Consider the following 20,857-nt stretch of genomic DNA (forward strand, 5'->3'; position numbering starts at 1 on the left):
CTGTCTTCTCCGAATCTATCTGATAGCAGCATTTTGAGATGGAAAGATCAGTGTCTTTGATGTTAGTAAGCAGAATGTTATTTTGTGGGATCTTTTGTCTTGTAAAAGCTACAATACAAAACTTAATGCTCCATCGGAAAGGAAGTAAAACGTTGGTTCCACCCTGCTCTATCCTTTTAAGCAGTGTCTTCTCTGTAACCCATTAATGTGAATTGCCCTCTAGCTCACAGTTGTGGTTACTGCTGCATGTAAAACCACCACAGTCATTAAAGAGCAAATGTGTAGTAAACATGCAACACTTTTCTGAACTGACTTGTTTCTCTCTCATCTTTGTTGTTTCTGTTAATTCCCTTTATGCTATCGCTTTAACTGCTGGCAACACTCATTTAGCAGAAGACCACATCAAGTGTTTATGGCCAAGCAACTAATGCTGAGAATCCAATTTTACGTTAAATGAAGAGTCCTGGGTTGGTTCGGTCACAACTATTATTAGTTACTTGAAAAATCTGTTAAATTAATCACTTGTGGTTTCTGGGTCGGTAGTAAAAAAATAAATAAAAAATCAGTGAATGGCAGATTCATCTGTTTCATAGTGTAGTAATGTTGCCTCTAGATTCAGTTTGCCGACTGAAACTTTAAACCCTACTCACCCCATATTCACGTGTAATTCTACATTGCCCCCCCCCCAGTGATTGACCTAAAGTTAGATGCTGTTCCTTTTGTGTTTGAGGCTGGAGACATGCTGATTTAGGTCACATTGCAGCAACAGACTATCAAGAGGCACGCAGCAGCATTTCACTTTTTCATTTTCAACATCACCCGGCGACCTCATTGAGGTCCTATTTTTATTTATTGCCTTATTCTCTGCTCAAAAGATCCTTTTGTTTTCCCCTCTTCACACCAATGGGTACCCCCACAGATGAGGAGAATCGATCATCCCCCATCCAATTTCACACATGATGAACCCTCAGTTGCACAGTCCGTTTAGTTTGGAAGAGAAAAGTGTCTTGTCTTCATGAGGCCTGTGAAGAAATTGCTTAAATAGGTTGAGAGAGATTTTGCTCTCAAGATTGAAAAGTCAAATAAAGAACAATCCAGTCAATAGATCTTTTTTATGCTTTTCTGATTTAGTGACTATGACACTACTCTGTTCTTCTCTTCGTCATCTGTAATTTTGTTATGACATGAATCAAAAAGAAATAATGTGATGAGTTCATATTTTGTCTTGAATGTAAGATGCATTTCTGCGTAAAATATGTGTGTGTGACCAGGCGGTTTACCAAGCTTGACTAATATGTTGTTCTGTCTCTTGCAGTTGGACCAGCTGGTGGTGGATGCTGCCAAAGAGAAGAGGGACATGGAGCAGAAACACTCCACCATCCAGCAAAAGGTGCACACACACTCTCTCTCACACACACACACACACACACACACACACACAAACACACACACACACACACACACACACACACACACACACACACACACACACACACACACACACACACACACACAGACTTGCATATATAATCAATATGCCCAGGGGAGCATGTGATTACTGAAGCTGTTAATTCCAGCCATTTATTTTATGTTTGTCATCTGAGTGAATGTAAGAAGTGCCCCGCCCTCAGCTGTAACTTGATCCCACGCCCATGCATTATTTACAGCTGACAGAAAACCCATTTCTAAACAAACAAGATTATGTTTCAGCTTCTCTCTCCAGCACCCGTCCAACTATAACATCCACAATGGGTCACACGTTTTCTTTTAAATGAATCGTCTTTCACAAGGGTTCACCACACATTTTTTTGGCAAGAAATAACAAACAGGAAATGGAAGATTATGGATTCATGAGTATTCTTTGCCCCCATAGTTTTAATTAACTGATATTTCCTGGTTATTTATAAACTTTATTTATAAAGCTTTATGAACCCTCATCAGACTAGATGTGGATTGTTATGTTATATTGGAGTTAGCTTTAACTTTACATCAATACAACCTCATTAACTCCAGACAACATGCACTTGTCTCTTTACCAGTTCTTTACAAGTTTCTTCCAATCGTTCTTGATTTACCTTTTGTTGTTTTCCATTTTCCCGTCTTTTCCCTCTGTATTTTTCCTTTGCCCCGTCCTCTCTCTTCCCTCTCGCCCGGTCGGTGATGTCATGTGTGCCAACTTCCGCTCGTCCATGAGCACCTATCCTCCTCCCCTCACTAAATTTATTTTGATACTCTTTTTTTAACCATGTCTCTCTCCCACTTCCCTCTCCCTCTTTTAGCTATTTGTGCACAGATTCTACTAACTAACCGTCTCTTCCGCTATTTCTGCTCTCTTTTCCCTTCTCTTCCTCTACTACTCACCACAGGCTGCTGTACAGGTAAGCTGTTCCTCTTTCTCTGTTCTTCCTTCCTCCCTCTGTCGTTTCTGTGTCATGTCTGCATGGATGGACAGATGCTGTACTTGCTGAGACTTTTTCAGCTCTCATCATTTGTAGGAAGATGAGTAAGCTGGTTCATCTAAACTTTAAGCTGGCAACATGCACGAACACGATACAATGCCAATAACAGATTTCAGTCGTCACATTTGTCCCTGTGCTTTTTGTAGTTTGTGTGTGCTTAAGTCCACCTCAACCTTAGTTACAATACTGCACATGGCTTTTCCATGCTGTTTCCATGGTGCTTGTTTTGTTCTCTTTATGAAAGTTTTTTTTTTTTGGTCCTGGCTTACTTATGACAAGAAGCAAGGCCTTTATCACTTTCTTCTTTTTTTTTAAAATGTTGCAAAGGTTTCCAGTTGAATGATGGGAAACATGCCTGTTGTTTTTAGTATAGCTACAAGACAAGTGCACTGGAAAAGCAATGTATAGTTCTGTCGTACTATTACTTATCCCAAACATTAATATTTCCCTAGTGTTACAGGCTTAAGTGCACAAATGTTATTGTTAATGTACAAAACTGGTTCTTTAACCCAACATGCTGATTTTCTATTTGGTGCACCTTTAATTGACAATCGCCTTTGTAGTTTCTTTGGTGATGGATGTTGTCTACTTGTGGGGCTGTCCTCCTCACTTACCAGTGTTGTAAAATGCTGCCTGGTAGATTTACAGTAAATAATGTTTCTTTAAAACCTCAGTGTGAGTCAGCAGGTGAGTTTCAAAAGCTCAACGTCTTGTGAAGGAATTCAGCTACCATCGTTGTATTACGTCATCAGATGTTGTGCTCCATTTCACACTACAACAGTCACTTACTGCTCCCTTTAGCCTTGTTTTATTTTTATGGCTCCTCATTCCGGCCACCCTATTTGTGTTTTCACATAAACCCTTCCCATTATTGTTGTATTGATGAAACCTTCCATCCTCGTGGGAGTTGAAGTGGGTCCTGAGTTTGTGTTTAGTATGTTTCCTGTCTGCCTTGGTTCGTTATCCAGCAGTAGCACTGTGAGCAAAGGGCATGACAGTCTAACTGTGGTGCTTCAGGAGAGAGAGATGGGCGAAAGAGTTTTCTAATATCGCAAAGAAACAGTCATTGGTTTTTGAAACGGCTCTGGTTTTAAAATTGTGGGGGATTCTTTTTCAGTTAACAGGCATACATGCTGTAAATGCTTTTTATGTTACGGGATGGAAGTTACAAACCTTCAGCATGGTTAAAGGATTGGCTTCTTTAGTAACACACACACAAGGGATAAGAGAGTGAGGGGACAAGCTGAGTGCACGTCTGTTAAACTGAAGTCAGTATAAATGTTTGATGCCTGAGCTCGTCTGCACGGTCCCACTTGATTATTGTAACCCAACAGTCACACCCGGTCACACACGCGCACACGCACGCAGAGGTGATTCTCGCATAGAGCCTGAGTCCTCAGGAGGAGGAGGAGCAGAACCTGTGACGAAAGTTGAGATGGACACATACAGAGCCACGGTAGAGGAGGAGGTGAGGGACGAGTCACGCTGCTTACAGCATCGGACTGTCATCGAGATGCTGCACAGGTAGACTCTGAGATCGCAAAGACTCATTTGCCTCGTATGGAAACATCCAGACAGACAAACACACACACACAAAGCGGCCCACACTCCATGAAACCGATGAAAAATGAGGATTTTCAGCCGTTTCCACTACGTTTGGTATTTGGTGAGTGCGTTTCTTTAGTGTGAGCTTGTCACTTGTGTGTACACCGTTTTTTATTTTGGCACATCAGTCATATCTAAAATTCCTATGTGTTACCGTAAAGAAATACATATCTCTTATCTATGTGTGTCGTTCTCTTGCTGTGTGTAACGTTTTTAGGAGGTGACAGAGCCCGACTCTTTACCAGACTGCCGCAGCTTTTGTGCTTGGAGGTCGACCTCCGTACGTAGAGTCACTGCATCGATTTCCATCTGACTTCCGTTGTGTAACCCCACCTGCCCCCCCCGTCTTTCATCTCCTCTCCTCTCCTTTCCTATCCGGCTCTCATGCAGTGCAGTGTTTGAGTTGTTTTTTCACCTTCAACTGTTGTAGTTTCGAGTGTCGAGTGTGCATCTTGATTATGCAGCATGCATTATTTTGATGCCTCATCATTGGTGCCAGTGTGATGAAGTCAACTCCGGCTGGTGGTTTGATGTTAGCGACTGGTTTGTTGCTTTGCAGTTGATTGTCACTTTTTGGCTGAACAGATCTCTGTTGTCGAGATGAAAATCTTACGTTTCTTCGGTGTTTCAGGAACTAAGAGCACCAGCCTCACTCAAAGCTTGACCACTACCTGTTTTTAAGAATGTGTAAAAGGTTTGAAAATTGTCGAAGAAATTTCTAAACCCATAGTTGAAACAAGAGAACAGAAAGGTTTTCACATGACTGCACCAGACCTGCACTGTAGTATGTGTTTCATTAGTTCTCACTGTGTGGGTACATGTGTGAGTGATGGCACACATGGATCGAAGTGGTCATTGTCATGATTTCTTTGGCCTATTTTTTTCTATATATAGTAGTCATTTAGTCCCACTTCCAGGAAAAGGTGATTGCTTGAATACCGGAAGGTGTTTTCCATCTTTCCATCATCTTCCTATTCACAAGTTTAAAACAGACACTTTTTGTTTTTCCCCTTGTGGACCCAAAATAACCTCACTTGTCCCAGTATATGTCATGCAGGAAATTGTGACACTCAAAGGACAGAGGGGTTTAATTTATTCAGCTTTTTGCTTGGATTACATTTACAGATCCGGGCCATGAGAGAGATGCATGCACAAGCAGACTTCAATCAATCAATCAATCAGTCTTTATTTGTATAGCACATTTCGTACAGGTTCATGCAATTCAAAATGCTTTACAGATAATAACACACAACTGTCACAATAAAACAATTTTAAAATTAAAACTTAAACAACAAAACCATTAGAGTTAAATACAGTCTGTGAGAGGAGCGTCTGAAGCACACAGTTATTACACTCTGACATTTACATCAAACACTCACATGTAATATATTTTGCAGCCTGTGAACTCGAGGTTGTTGTGGTGGTTAAATCTGATTTGTTCTTAAAAACACAAGCCAAACTTAAAAAACCTGTTGATCAAACATGCACAGTACATATTTGTAGATTTGTTTGAGTCCACCAATTACTGAGTTACTAGCTCTGATTTACAGGAAGGGTTGAGCACTCACATTGTCACATACATACAGAAAAGCTTGCTGAACAAAGATGTGCATGTTTGCCACCATGGTTGCTTTCCAGGAAGTAACAGGAGACTGGCCGAATGACTGAGGTCATCTCCACCCAACGCTCAGAATAATCTATGTTGATGTGTTTTACTCGCTGAGTTTGCTGCACGGGGGTTTGTCTGTGATGACATTTTAGTCATCTTTTCAATCCATCAGTCATGTGCTGACTTAAAGAATGCTTTACCCTTTAAATTTCTCATAAAATTCATGTCTAAAAAACAACTGACAAAAGGACGGTCAGTACTTTTCACTGATGTGAAGAAACAGGCCGACGGGATGTTCAACTTTCACCTATAAACGCGGCTCTAAAGATTTTGGTTTGTTTTCTTTACATTTACCTTTTCAATCAGAGCTTTTAGTGTCATTGGTTCCACAATGATGGTCGAGACGAAGTGATCCAGGCTGAGTCAGAAACCCGTTAGTAACAGACCCAGATATCGAGCTGTCGCAGAGACGATGACACTGACGATGTAAACAGACTCCACAAGTACACATGCACTGTAACACACACACACACATCCACGCATCACAGTGTTCAAATGTCACGTGAAACTGAGGAAGCCGTGAGGGTGTTAGAAAAGTGTGGCAGCAGCTCGGGTAGTTAAAGATAGACCGGTCATCGGGACGGGCCCCATGACAACACAGCAGATTGAGTTACAGAGTCAGTGAGGCAAAGGATGCATGAAAGTTCAGCTTGGCAGCTTTTCTCCTTGTTGGACAATAACTGTCTCGTTAACGACCTGGCTGAATCCCTGCAGAAACTTTTAATGTAGCCTCTTAATTTAATGATCATTTGTTGTTGTGCATGTAGAGCAGTAATGGGAAGGGTATTTGTGCATGTTTGCAAACCACTGATCTTAAAGGCTGAGTATGTGTTATTAGACTTTTCCTTCTTGTATACAAACAAAAACAATGCTGTATGTATTTGTTGCTGGCTCAGGATTATCTGATCATGCCTGGCATTGATTATGTTCCCTCACCACACCACTTGGCAGATCTTCACTTCAGAGTGACCAAGTCAGAAGAGAAATATGAATAAAAGTAAAACTTTCTGAAGCCTTGATGCAAATGTCGAATATGTGGTGTGTGAACCTCCACATTAAAGGTCTTCCTGTACATTTAACCTTGAGCCAGTATATTGGTTATTATAGAGCTTTACTCTGTCAGCATATGGATATTGTTTCTGCTTTTCCGGATCATGGTGTGAAACATCATTGTCATCAGTGCGGCTCAAATTAAATGAATCAGTCCACATTTGTGATTTTGGAAAATGTAAAACCTCACCCTATTGAAAATCACTAAATGATTAATAAGCATAATGGTGGGAAAAAAATATTGTAACCGTCCTTGTTCTTTTTTTTTTCAGGATTTCTCGAATGACGACACCAAGCTCGAGTACAATGTGGACGCTGACAATGGCATTGCCATGGAGGGTTATCTGTTTAAGAGGGCCAGCAACGCCTTCAAGACATGGAATAGGTACAGCAGACACACTTCAACTAGCAATTTTATGATAAATCAAATTCAATTTAATGATAAAGAACAGTGGTTGTGGGCTGATTATGGAGGGTAACGGCTGTCCTCAGAATTTGGAGTAGAAATATGAAAGGTGCTTTGCATTTAAATGCCTCATCAAATGCTTGATAAGGATTTTTTTCATCATGGCTATAAGAATATAATTAGGTGAGAGTAGAGGAGGAGGTAATGCATTGGTGGATAAATTAAATACAAGTTTTAATACATTCCCTGTCAGTCACTTCACCCGTCTTTTCAAGTTGACCCCTATAATTTAAAATGTTATCAATGACCATACATTGACGTATAAATGAGCGCTCTTCCTTTCATGATGTTATTCCAAAGTAATAAATGTCTTATTGCACTGGCTTCCTACAAAATGCACATATAGTAAGTTTTATAATGCCGTAGTTTACTGTGCTTGATTACAGTCGGTGCCTCTTGAATCTTTTTATCAACTCATCAGCTTTGTTTCTGCAGGGATTTCCCATCATTGACATCCAGACTAAAAAAGATGTCGCGGAGCATCACTGGCCACTGCATGTGACTTGAATGTGTTTTTAATGAACCCATGATCTCCTTTCAGGCGTTGGTTTTCCATCCAAAACAATCAGCTAGTTTACCAGAAGAAATTTAAGGTATGTCAAGTGACTCCCTGAACTCAACCACAACCACGATCAAATATGCATGTGATGGACTTACAGCACAGATACCCTTCTCATGTACCGTATGTGTGTGTAAGTGCACTTTGTAAAAGATAGACATTGTACTCCTTGAGTCACGGCCGGATCTATTTCTAAACAATTCAGATATACAAACATTTCCAAATATATTAAATTATTTAGCTTCATTGAATAAAGGGTAATATTTTACTACATTTTAATAGCAGTTGGACAAAAACAGCGTGCGGCTTTGTTAGACATTCTCTGCAACATTTCATTGTAAAACTGTTGGTAGAATCATCTTTGATAAGGCATCTAAAAAAATCTTAACACCCATTGAATCAGTAAATATTTCAGGGTGGAAAAGCTATGCTATGCTGTGACTTGCATTTTCTCTGTCCTCACAGCAGAGGAAAACCACTGTGACTCTTATTATAGTCGGAGAAGTTAAAGATAAACATGTAACAACTGTTTGTCTGGTGAATGTGGACAGTTTCAGTGATTATTAAAGGGATACATAGAAAAAAAATGGAACATGTTTAGTACTTTAGTGGTGTTTGTGCATTGTGTTTAACCAAAGCTGCTGTGCTGTTCCCTCAGGACAACCCTACAGTGGTGGTAGAGGACCTCCGGCTATGCACAGTCAAACACTGTGAAGACATAGAGCGTCGCTTCTGTTTCGAAGTGGTGTCACCCACCAAGTAAGTTTGAATCACTGAAATATGTTTCATCAGTTTCTGTGTAGTACTGTACCCACCTCCTACACACACACATTGGGCAGACGGCAGTTGTGTGATGTCTGTCCTTCCCAACAGGAGCTGTATGATGCAGGCAGACTCAGAGAAGCTGCGACTGGCCTGGATCAAAGCCGTCCAGAACAGCATTGCCACCGCCTTCCGCGACAAGGGAGATGAAGACGAGGTACAGAACAAACACAGTCCTGCTGATTAGATGGTTGCAATGACTCATACATTTAAAAAATCAAAGGAAGCAAGTCAAATCTACAGAGAATTATTCCACATGAGAATCTCATTGGAAAAAATATGAAAGAAAGATTCTAACTATTCAAAATAAAAAATGAAAAACACTTTACCAGACAATATACTAAAACATATTATATGATATCATAATATTGATATACTGTATATGTATGTATGTAACAATGGCTGACAATTGTTTACATTGAATTGACGGGTTTAGTTTATGTCCCTTTAGTAACCTCTGAATGTTTGGTTCTCACAATTACACCACACGTATAAAGTTTCATTGAATTCAAGCCCATCTCAATAAATCGTCACTAATTCTTTTGGATGACGGTTTTCATATCTCCCATCTCTCTCATGTTAGAAGCTGGACAGGAAGTCGTCTACATCGACGGGGAGTCTGGACTCCGGTGGGGAGCCAAAGGAGAGATCGCTGAAAGGCGAGAGTGCCCTGCAGAAGGTCCTGGCCATCCAGGGAAACGCCTGTTGCTGTGACTGCGGCCAGCCAGACCCTCGCTGGGCCAGCATCAATCTGGGCATCACCCTGTGTATACAGTGCTCTGGTATTCACAGGTAAGGTGTTTGTGTTTTACTGAGCAATTTCCGTTTTGGGGTCTTATCACACTGATGGCAGATGAAAGTGGCAGCAAAAGCAAGTCCTGCAATAATAAAGAGATGTGGATGATGTCGATATTTGAATATCAAACTAAAATGAACAGTTAAAATCACAAAGGAAGACACTTTGGAAATTTGGGGATGTGTATTTCTATAAAAGAGAAAATAATTTGTTAGAGAATTAATATCAGGACAATGTATTTATTTATCATCTGCAGGGATACAGTTCATTTTGAGTTCATTTTAGTTGCCATGGTCATGGAAAATATTTCCCATCAGAGTCATGGTGTAAGTTTAATGTACAAAATGTTTTGGTCTTATGGGATTTTTGAAATGTAAACACTGATATGAACACCCAGTCTGCTGGGGATGTTTAATTACTTGGCTGGGTGAGTTATTATTCTTGCTAAATTTTAATTTCCATGGAAGTGTCTGGGTCAGATCCCATGTGTTTTCCACAAAAAAGGCAACAGCCACCTCTGCCACACTACATCCTAAGAAAGTAATCCATATTACTTTTTAGGATCTATTGTATTGTGATTTCCTAACCACAAGAATGTAATGATTAAATATAAATTATAACAAATCCTTTAATTACTCCATTTGTGACATCTACAACTATATTCTGAACCCACCAGGTTTTTGTGATCTATGATCTGAAAAGTATTGAAACTACAGTATTTAGCCTTTTAGCCTACTCAAAAATATTGAAAAACAAATGTATTCCTCCTTCGCCTGCAGGAGTCTTGGAGTGCATTTCTCCAAGGTTCGATCTCTGACTTTGGATACGTGGGAACCCGAACTACTTAAGGTTTGTAAAGAAAAGCTGATGTACATAAACATACCTGACCTGTCCTGTTCAAATTACAAGTCTTTCTTTTAGGAAGTGGTATCTTACTAACTTTTTAAATGTTTGTGTTGCTCACATTTAATATCGCTTCATCTGTTTTCTTGAGCATTTTTGTGTGTAATCCATGTAGCTGGTGTAACACATACTGCACAGTATATGTTCAACTACCTGGTTGATGGTCTAGCTGTGTTAACCAATTTTCCTTTGTTTGTTTTTTTATAGTTGATGTGTGAATTGGGAAACGGAGAGATCAACCAGATCTATGAGGCTCGGCGAGAGGAGCTGGGAGCCAGAAAACCACAGCCTGGAGACCCGAGGTACAGTACTAGTCGAAAGCATATTGGTATTTTCAGATCAAAAAGAAATAAATTCTTGAGGAAAATAACCAAGTGTTCTCTTGATTTATTTCTCAATGGATTTGTTTCCTTGGTATTCAGAGCAGTTTTTTTTTTAATAGGAAAAAGAATAAACAAAACATAAATTAAATATAGGTATTATTATATAGAAATGTGACTTGGGCCTTATTATGTTGTATTAAAAACCGGATCTTCTGCTGGTGTACACCCTCTGCATCCTGGTTTGAGTAAATAAGTGTCAGTTAAAAAATTGTTGAAGCCTGACAAACAAAACCCTACTCTTCTTGATTCCAGACACGAGGTCGAGGCCTACATCAAAGCCAAATACGTTGACCGCCGGTTTGTGCGCCGGCCGTCCGATGAGGAGCTTCGTAACAAAGTGATTTCTCTGAGCAAACAGGAGAAGAGGCTGAGCAGCAGCTCTGAGCATCTACCCCCGAGACCGCCTCCACCTACCCCCAAACTCCGACCAGGCTCAAACGCATCTGGAAAGACAGGTCAGTACAACCATAAATATAGAACACACCTCTGACCCGGTAAACGTTGATGTCAGGATGACAGGATTAAATTGACAACCAAGCTCCACTCTAGACAGTGTCCTAGATCTTGGCTGGATGGGTTTAAGATCACCAACTCCAACGATCTGCATCATTTTGAAATCAATGGTACTGATCTTTTGGAACTAGTTACGGTGCTTGAGAAACAAAATTCTGCCGCATCAAGGAGGAAAAACCGGTGTCGTCTTTGATTGTGGCCACCTAATTTATGCCCCATGTTATTTTATTTTTTTGCACTGCTGTGAAGACGTGTCCACCCATCGGCATAGTGTATGTTCTTTGAGCATATGTCTGAGCCTTCTTTGCCTCCCATTGCTTCTCGTAGTCTTTGTCTCCCAGTGTCAGCAGAGCTGGTAGTATAACTCTCTCTGCCTTCACCCTGCTCTTCTCCCTCTCCTCTTCCTTAATTTCTCTTTTTTTCCCCACACTCTTTTCTTTCATCTCCTGGCTGTTTTCTGCTTCTGGACTAACCCCTGCTTTCACCGCCTTCCCCCCCAACCCCACTCTGACACAATGTACACCCTTCACCCTCCAATATCCAAACTCCCATCATCCCTTGCGTAGCTGTTGCCCGCGGCTCGGAGCCTCGCCGCGACTCTCTCTTCTGTGCTGACGAGCTTGACTCGCTCTTCTCCTACTTTGACACCTCCGCCAAGCTCAGGAGCAGTAAGTACTAAATGCTCAGTGTTTCGCTTGCCTCTCCACCCCCTCTGTCCATCGTGTTCACTGCTTCGGGGCTGTCGAATAACAACCCTCCATCTACTCCTCTGTTCCTCCCTCATCCAGACCTTTCCTAATGGACCATTCCATCATGTTAAGAGCATTGCAGAGCGTACCATGTTTTGTTTTCCCTTGGGGATTGGGGCAGTGTTTCTTTCACACATGGTTTTGTATAGTGTCTGGTATTTGCATTTGTATGTGTCTTGTCATATCTGTTGGTATATAAGGACCTGAAACATGAGGTGATGGTGAGGATCTGTCACTCAGTTCTCTATTCTGTCGATTTCAGCCGGGGACGTGTGTGCACACTTTTTTTTTACAAAATACTAGGATCACCTGCTGTTGCTGTTGATGTTGAAATTTTGTTTTAGGGACAGAAAGCAAATGGCTTCATCCGACAGCTGCATAAAGTTGCTGTGTGATGAGATAAAAAATGAGATTTTTTTTTTTTGCTTTAGACCACCAAAACAACCAGCAGGAAGGTGTTCCTTTTATTTTATACCTGCGGTGAATGACATCTGTGTGTTGTTCCGCAAAAAGTGACCTAGACTCCTTGCTTCACAGTGAAAAGTGCAGACAGCGGCATCCAGAACAGTGCTGACGGAAGCAGGGAAATGCTGGCCAACACCCAATCCAATAACAGCCTGGCAGAAGCAGGTGAGACCCAAAAAACACACATACAATACGTCTTCCAGCACATTGACATCCATACCTATCTAAAGTAAAAGACAGCAGTAATGGCAAAGTTCAACCAGCATCTAGCACAAACATGAGTGGGACACAGTTGTTGTTGGAGGACAAGAATGAGGCAAGAGAGAGAATAATTGTCGAGTTAAAGCGCCACAGATGATATGAATGCCTTCGTCTTTGCCATAGATAAGATTATGAGAGAAGGACAAGTTATAATTATTCGAAGATTTGACACTTGAGCTGATGAGCTAATAAACACCCACAGATATTTTTTAACATAATAATCTAATGTATAGTCATGTAGTGTCGCACAATATTGGAGAAAAGAAGGACAAATCTGAGTCAATGAACAGCTAAGGAAGTTTCATCTTTTGCTTTTTTTGTTTAATTTAATGTAAAAATATAAGATGTAATATAATAAAAGAATATAATAATTATCTCACGCTGGAAGAGTTTTAAAAAATGTGCAAATAGTACAAAAAATTTGTTGTGTGGAAAGCCAGTGTATCAATTACAATGTACATGAGTAATATATATTTCACATGCTCTATTGTATTTAATGTCATATTTTGTATTGATATATCTTTAGAAAGGATAAACTTTCTGACCTGTCTTTCTTCCCATTCCTCAGAGCCTGCCGAGCCTCCGCCCATGGCCATGCCTGCCACGCTGCCTCCGCCCTCTCCCTGTAAGGACATGGTTTTCTACGAGCCCAAGGAGTACAGCCAGGGTCTGCAGCTCTACTGGGCCTCATGCGCCCGCAGTCTGCCGGACATGGCGGAGGCACTGGCCCACGGAGCCGAGGTCAACTGGGTCAACACTGAGGATGATAAGAGGACGCCGCTCATCATGGCGGTGCAGGGTGTAAGTATGGCTACAAATGATTTGGTTCCGTTTACTGTCTTGAGTGGATAGTTTGCAAAAGCAGTAAGGAAATTACCTAATGTTAGCATAGTCAATTTAATTTCGAAAAAAAAATCACAATAGTTTTGTCAGTAGACATTAATCCAGTGTGTCATATCAATATTTACTCTCAGGGGTCGCTGGTAGCCTGTGAGTTTTTGCTTCAAAATGCGGCTAACGTGAACCAGCAGGACGCTCAGGGTCGAGGACCGCTGCACCACGCCACCATGTTGGGACACACAGGGTTTGTTTCACACACCTCACCCCCATCATTTCCACACCAACCTGTTCATCTGAGAACAGTGACGGGTCATTTTGATGAGTGTCACCCTAACCCTCTCATTGTGTCGGATCTCTGTTTCAGGCAAGTGTGCTTGTTCTTAAAAAGAGGAGCGAATCAAAACGCTGCAGACATCGATGAGAAAACGCCACTGACCATAGCGGTGGATGCAGCCAACGCAGACATTGTCACACTGTAAGTGTCATACCTGATATCATTATTATTATTCGTTATTATTGTCTTTGTTTTTTGCTGGGAGACTTGTCTTAGCTTACACTGTTAAAAACATACAATCAAATTTCACACACAAAACTGAAGCTTAAGCAGAAACTGAACACAAATAGTGATGTTTCATTGAATTTTAATGCTCGTCCAAGTGGTTTGGAACACAAGGCTAATAAATTCTAGCGAAAAAAAGAAGCTTGGTAATTTCCACACCAGTTATTTTGAACTATTATAACTTTTATGTGCAGAATAATTTACAGTGAACTGGTCATTGTCACTAAATTAACCCTGACAGGATAAAACAAGAACCAGATACAAAACATACACGACTAAACAGCGTCTAATTCACTTTGCATCATCACATCTACACACAGCTGTTTACAAAATACATTAATCATTTGGCTTCTGCGGTTTGATCACGAGCTGAAAGAAGCTTCTGTCAGAGCTGAGCTCGGCATGTCTGCAATAATCCTGGAGTAACATTTTTTTAGCCACAAGATGTCACCACTTAATCAGATTAGAGAAAATCCGATCACCTCTTTTCTTCAGTAAAACATTGGCCTCTTATCCAGAAATAGAATGAAAACTTTAATTTGTCAGTCAGAGCTGACTTTCTATATTTTTCAAGAATAAGGTAAGAATTATACCTCAAGAATTACATCTGGCCTGTCTGAGGAATAAACTTTAAACTCAATTACTTGCTCCGCAGGTTGCGACTGGCAAAGATGAACGAGGAGATGCGAGAGGCGGAGGGGCCCTACAGCCAGTCAGGTCAATATAACACCAACAGCCCGACCGAAATGCAGTACAGGAAGTGCATGCAGGAGTTTATCAGCCTGCAGCTGGACGAAACTTAATAACTGTCCGCTCTCTTCCGAACAAAGGAGCAACACACTGTAAAACCAGAGGAAATGCAAAGGCCAGAGTTGGGAGCCGTCCACTTAGAAATGCAGACGAATATGGCAAAAAAAAAAAAATTTTTAATAGGAGACCTCCAGGTTTGGTGAAATTTGATCCCCTGATTGATTTTTGTGAATTCCGTCCAACTCTCGCTGCTGTGTCCTGCTGCAGCCTCTAGTTTAACCTCCCAGCTCCCACCGACCGTGTGCTGGACAAACTGCACCGTGCTGCGGTCTAGTGTCGGGTGCTCGCTTGTGTTAATTTGACGGGGTTAAAGCGGAAGTGGAACTTCCACCTTTTCAGTTAACTGACTGTTACTGTACATGTAGAATTATAGATAGCACAAAATTAAAACAAACAGCGTCATGTTTTTCTAGACAGTCTGTACTTGACTCCCTTTAAATTCATAGATTCTGCTTTTGTTGATTCCCTCTGATTTTGAGATGTTCAGAGATTTATAGTAAATAATGATTTAATTTTTTTTTTTTTGCTAAAATGTTTAAATAGTGTTTCAAATAGTGTTGTTTCTCTGATACTAGTCACGGTATTTCTGCCAAAAACAACAACACAAAACAAACTCAGACCTCAAAGTGAAGACAATTTTCACTATCTGGCAATAATGGAGACTCGTGAATGAGGGTTTTATCATCTGACCAGTGCGGTGAGGCATAATGTGTGTCTATGAATCCTTAAGTAATTTATGCACATTCCTGTCAATGGTTATGCAACGACTGTACGTTTCTCCAGTGACTGTAAGGTTCCCCAAACGTCCCATTTGCAAGTCTTATCCATTTTCAAGGCCTGTTGACTTTGTTGTCCGAACATGACGCATCTTGCTATTGTCACATTGCCTGGTCAGAAAAAAAGGAAGTATATTTAAAAAATATTTTCTTTCATAAATATAATTCTAGCGACTGTATAATAAGTATACACACTGTACATGTTGTAAATTATGTCTCTTGAGAGAAAAAGCAGAGTTGAGACTCTGGTTGCACAGGGGCGAGTGCCATGAGGGACACCTTGATTCATCCTTGATTTCCTTGTTTTGATTATGATGTATTTACTTCCTGTTACAACAATGTCGTGTCTTGGATATTAGTCGGTTGAGTGTGCTTGCTCGTTGCCCGCGATCAAGGGAAATCCTGAATTGTAAGACGAAAAGGCCGTTTGGTGCTACTGCATCGATCGTCTCGAATGTTAGTGAATCATCTAAGGATGGTACAATGTGAAGCAACAAGTGCAATAGTCTAGAAAAACATCCACATGTATCCATGTATAGCTGTTCATCGCCGAATAGTACCAACTTATATTTATCTTAATCCTATGTGAGCTTCACAAAAAAGTAGATATTCACAAAGATTGTGGCAAGAGATGAGATTTAAGTTTTATTGATCGTGTATGATAAAAAAAAAAAAGAGATCTAAATGTACCCCAGTTTCATCCCACATCTCCGCCCCACGCAGCCACAAATCCCCTGGAGGGCATGAAGCACTTTGATTAAATGGTCATTTCATGAATAGAGCAGCGCCCCCTGCTGCTGGTAGAACATTATGTCACGTCTTGAATTCACCACTTAGAATAGAGATTGTGGTGTAGGTTTGTGTGTCGAGGGGGTTTCTACCAAATTCATAGATTGTAGGGAAACGTGTGCTGATGACATGAGGACGGAGATGAACTCAGATATTTAAAAAAAAAAAATTAAAGCGTCGTAGATTGAGGGCTAGTCGTGTTGCTGCTGTAGCTTAACTGGACTTTTATTAGACTGAGGTAGAAGATCCTCTGGTCATTTTTCACTTCTTAAAAATCAGACAGGAATGTTTTGGACCTGACAGAAATTCGTCTTTGTTTTTTTTTTGGCATGTGCGATGGTTGTCGATGGAGAACGACACAGAAACCGTTGCCGGCAGTTTTTGCCTTAAAGGTTTAACAGCAGACACGCGCGAGCAGTGATGATGACGAGAGGAACAGAGGGAGGTTTGTCTTCTAGCAGAGTAGGGTGTGAAGTATCATGTGCTTCCGGTCACTGAAAGATCCTCGCCCTCCTCCTTCTTCTTCTTCTTAGCGAGAGGATTTGCCTCGTGCCGCATCATCAGCGCCTCCAATCAGCTGATGAATGATGGGAGCGATGAGGGAGATTCAGGGGAGGTGAACGCGAGGGAGAGCGGTCCACATCGATCGTCCCTGCCCCCTCGTTTTAATTAAAATTACACTTCCCTCGACTCAAGTGTTTCTACCTTATCGAGTGTGTATAAGCAGAGAAGTGGTTCTCAGCCTGAGGGCTGCTCAGTGATTCATGTGGGCAGTCAAACATTGATCTACGAAATCTGGAGCGGAATATATATATTTAACACATAATGACAATTTATTTTCTTAAATATATTTTTCTTTAATCAACATTTGTCCCCTGTAGTCTTCTAAGAATAGATTAAAAGCAGCCGTACAGATTGAGAACTGCTCCGCTCTGCGTCTTTGCTCTCGTCCGCCTCTCTGTGAATTCACTCTGTCAGTTCTGTATTTTGCTTTTCTTTTCTCACTCCTCCTCCCCAGAGTCTGTGCCTTCCTCCTTCTGTTCTTCTGTTTTCTTTGGGGTGCTGAGGCCAACACAACTGTATTTCTTTTGTACATTAACTCCTGCACTTTAAACACAATACAGTTGTTGACGAAAACCTATTTCTGTGGACTCGTCTTTTCTTTCTGAGTCGATCTCCAGTTGCTTCCTTCCCATCTTTTCTCTGCCTCTGTGTTGATCTGTTTCCTATTTCGAGCCACGCCGACACTCTTGACAGGTATGGCTTACTTTTTTCATTGCTTTCATTCTTGTTCTGATCACACTGTGCACAAGCATCACTGCAGGGTCCTGGGATTCATAAGGGAAAAAAGCCAAAATGAGTGATTTTTTGAAACAAATGTTTGAGAACCGCTGCCTTCATTTTTTTTTTGTTTTCATCGCCGCTCATGTCTCGTGTCCTCGTCGTCGTTGCAGGAGATGAAACCTACCAGGACATTTTCCAGGACTTCACCCACATGGCCTCCAACGACCCGGACAAGCTCAACCGCTACCAGCAGTACGACCCGCAGCGACCCTGACACTGCACCGTCCAGTAGCACTAAGAAAGACACTGTCTACACCGGCCTGGGAGGTCTCCGGGTCATTTTCCCTCCAACATCTGCATTAAAGCCGGTTAGTGCCACCACAGCTGGACACACGTCACCATGTCGTTCTGCAGCGGTGAACACAGCCTCTGTTGTACAAGTACTAGCACTTCACACAAAGTGAAGGGAACTTCTGTGAAAGGAAAACGTCACTCTTTTTAAACTTTATTTTCTTTTTTTAAACTGTGCTTCTCAGTCGGGCCTATTACACTAAGTGATGGTACAGTTTTAAGCCTTTTAAAGGATTTGTACAGAAAAGTGACATCTCAGTCTGAATGTTGAGCGCCGGCGAGGCCGTCAGTTTAATCCTTCCTGTCACACTTCATGACAAAATACAATTTCTCTTCTTTTTTCTTCTTTTTTTTTTTAAATATAAAAAAGTGTGTTGCATCAGTTGTTAAGAGAGGTAAGTGCAGGACAGGCTGTTAAATAATTCATTTCAATTTTTAAGTACTTCCCCTTTCAAATAGGATTCTCTTTATCAGTATAGGCATAATTTCTTCTATCAACGTTTTGTTTTATGAACTCTCCGCCGCGTATACAAGGCAATATGCTTTTCACTTGTTTCGCACAAATCCCTTTGGCACCGATGTTTACCAGTTTTGACGGTAGGACTATGACGTGTCATAAGATGTACAGTGATTATAAAAGTAAGCATTTTATTGACGTCTTAAAAGTTGAGTAGATTTATTATTATTATTTTTTTTAATGATTGTTATTTTTGAATGTTTCTTCTGAATGATTTTAATTTCCCATCCACGCTGTGGCCTCGTCAGCAGCTGTGGTGTGTGTCGGTGCTGCAATCGGCACCTCGGCTTCCTGATTTTGTGGAATTTTTAAAAAAAAAGCTTTGCCCGTCAGAGGTGATTGGTAATTTGCAGATTCAGTCTCATGCTGATAGATTAAAAAGTTAAGATCAAGAACTGTTCATCACTCTGAGCCTATAGATTTTTATGTAGATATTTTATTCCCATTGATTTTTAGAATTATTGGTAAACAAAAATAACAACCTAAAGTCCAGTAAATGTGCCTTCAATATTAGAAAATAAAAAATTCCAGCGCACACCAGGATTGACACGATTAATTTAATAAACATTTTACAAACGTAGGGTCTCTTGCTTCCTACTCCTGATGTTTTGTAAAAGGTTTTGTAAAACATTATTTTGGAATTTTAAATTTTTCTTATTGTGATTGATCCCAAGGAGAAAGCACTACTGTGCAAGGGTGGTTTTGAAAATCTTTGTAATCCTAAAGTGTACAGTCCTGGCTGATTTTCCGACACCTGTGGTTACTGTGGCAACAGAAAGTGCAGCTCTTCATGCTCACCGTGGCCCGTCTCATTATTCCCCTGCTAAAGTTCAAAATGATCCACTGACCGGATGCATTATTGATAAATGCAAATGTTAGTGACACAAAACATCCTGTGACAGTTTAAGCTGCCACACGTCTGTTAACCCACTTGAAGTCTTTGAATACGAAGCGTCAGCAGTAGGAAACGTTACAAACTGTGAAGCTGGAGTCCATAAGGAATCGTTTCCTGTGAGTCGGCAGTAAAGGCAGCTTGTGGATCCTGACGCAAACAATTAAAATTAATATACATCGAGGTAAAACTGAATATAAATACATTAAATGGCTATTGGGGGAAAAAAATGTAATCTTATGCGTTGAGCCGTTCAAGACACATTTGCAGAGTAACATTTTAGTTTTGTCTCTAATCAGACGCCAGACACCAAATGTTTAACTTCAGAAAAGGATTCCGTAAATGTGGTAACAGAAGTGCTGCACTGTACTTTAGGACCTGTTGTTTTATTCTTAAGTCTTCCTCTGTCCAATCTTCTCCTCAGTAGCATATAAGGATGTCACGTCAGTACCAGAGGAAAACCTTTGGCCAAATGCAACATGGGATACAATTCTTGTACATTTTGTACAGATGCTTTTGAATAATGCGGAGAACTTCAGTATAACGTTAGAGGTACTTGAATCATTAAATAGGCTTTTGTACATGCTGTTCTTTGTATCCTTCAGGAATTTAGCGCATTTTATATTGCCTGTCTGTAAACCATTATACATGTACTAGATATTCTACCTGTAATATGTCAGGACTTCAATACATTTGGACTGAGGATTCATCACTGAGTGTTCATTCTTTTATTTTCTCTTTTTGCTTTGTCTCAATATTTAATTTGAAACCGTTCACACCATGTGGCTACTTTAAAGTCCTTACAGCCATATGTTGCATGGTGTCGTGTTTACCTCCTCTATCAAAGAGTCACATTTATCTTAGCTCAAAAGTTTCTGATTAATCACATTTGCTAAAAAAAAAAAAAAGTATCTTGAGTACTTTATTTCAAATCTTCATTAAATATCCTAAAGATATAGGCTCTAATCAGTCCCAATACAAAAATAATATCGTTAAAGCACACAAATGTAAAAAATAATAATAATAATAATAATGATAATAATTCGAGGCAAAAACAGCTTCTTTCAAAAAGACCATGAATGAGACTGAAAGACGGAGCACAGCAGAGCAGGATTTAATCCAGTCATCCATTGTGCACTGGGGTCTGTTAACAGTTCTCCTCTCCCATTGTGTTTTGCTTTTTACAAACAAGATAATTTTCCAATTTGATGTTCCGTGCTAACAATCTGATGAAAAGAGTCCAAAAATACACACCTGTGTATTCAGTGCGCCGAAGCTCTGACGCTTCCACGTCTCTGTAATAATTATGATTTCAGCTCATCTTTACTGTTGGCTTTGT

General features: G+C 40.5%; 1 protein-coding gene across 2 annotated transcripts in view; it reads left to right on the top strand.

Annotated features, from left to right (window-relative positions):
- Positions 1 to 20,227, top strand: part of LOC118318029 (arf-GAP with coiled-coil, ANK repeat and PH domain-containing protein 2) — a 46,281-nt gene extending 26,054 nt beyond the window's left edge. Inside the window, exons 9-24 of one of the 2 annotated variants that reach the window (XM_035647282.2) lie at positions 1,316 to 1,390; positions 2,367 to 2,378; positions 7,056 to 7,168; positions 7,791 to 7,842; positions 8,467 to 8,567; positions 8,682 to 8,787; positions 9,214 to 9,422; positions 10,206 to 10,275; positions 10,537 to 10,631; positions 10,965 to 11,167; positions 12,512 to 12,604; positions 13,269 to 13,501; positions 13,675 to 13,784; positions 13,905 to 14,015; positions 14,755 to 14,816; positions 17,929 to 20,227. In XM_035647282.2, coding sequence (XP_035503175.1) covers positions 1,316 to 1,390; positions 2,367 to 2,378; positions 7,056 to 7,168; positions 7,791 to 7,842; positions 8,467 to 8,567; positions 8,682 to 8,787; positions 9,214 to 9,422; positions 10,206 to 10,275; positions 10,537 to 10,631; positions 10,965 to 11,167; positions 12,512 to 12,604; positions 13,269 to 13,501; positions 13,675 to 13,784; positions 13,905 to 14,015; positions 14,755 to 14,816; positions 17,929 to 18,032 — 1,749 coding nt within the window. In that variant the 3' untranslated portion in view covers positions 18,033 to 20,227. The remainder of the gene's footprint in view (positions 1 to 1,315; positions 1,391 to 2,366; positions 2,379 to 7,055; positions 7,169 to 7,790; positions 7,843 to 8,466; positions 8,568 to 8,681; positions 8,788 to 9,213; positions 9,423 to 10,205; positions 10,276 to 10,536; positions 10,632 to 10,964; positions 11,168 to 12,511; positions 12,605 to 13,268; positions 13,502 to 13,674; positions 13,785 to 13,904; positions 14,016 to 14,754; positions 14,817 to 17,928) is intronic. The other variant, XM_035647283.2, reaches the window with a different exon arrangement.
- Positions 20,228 to 20,857: the final 630 nt, after the last annotated feature.

Source organism: Scophthalmus maximus, chromosome 13 (assembly GCF_022379125.1).
Source record: "Scophthalmus maximus strain ysfricsl-2021 chromosome 13, ASM2237912v1, whole genome shotgun sequence".
Taxonomy (NCBI): Eukaryota; Metazoa; Chordata; class Actinopteri; order Pleuronectiformes; family Scophthalmidae; genus Scophthalmus; species Scophthalmus maximus.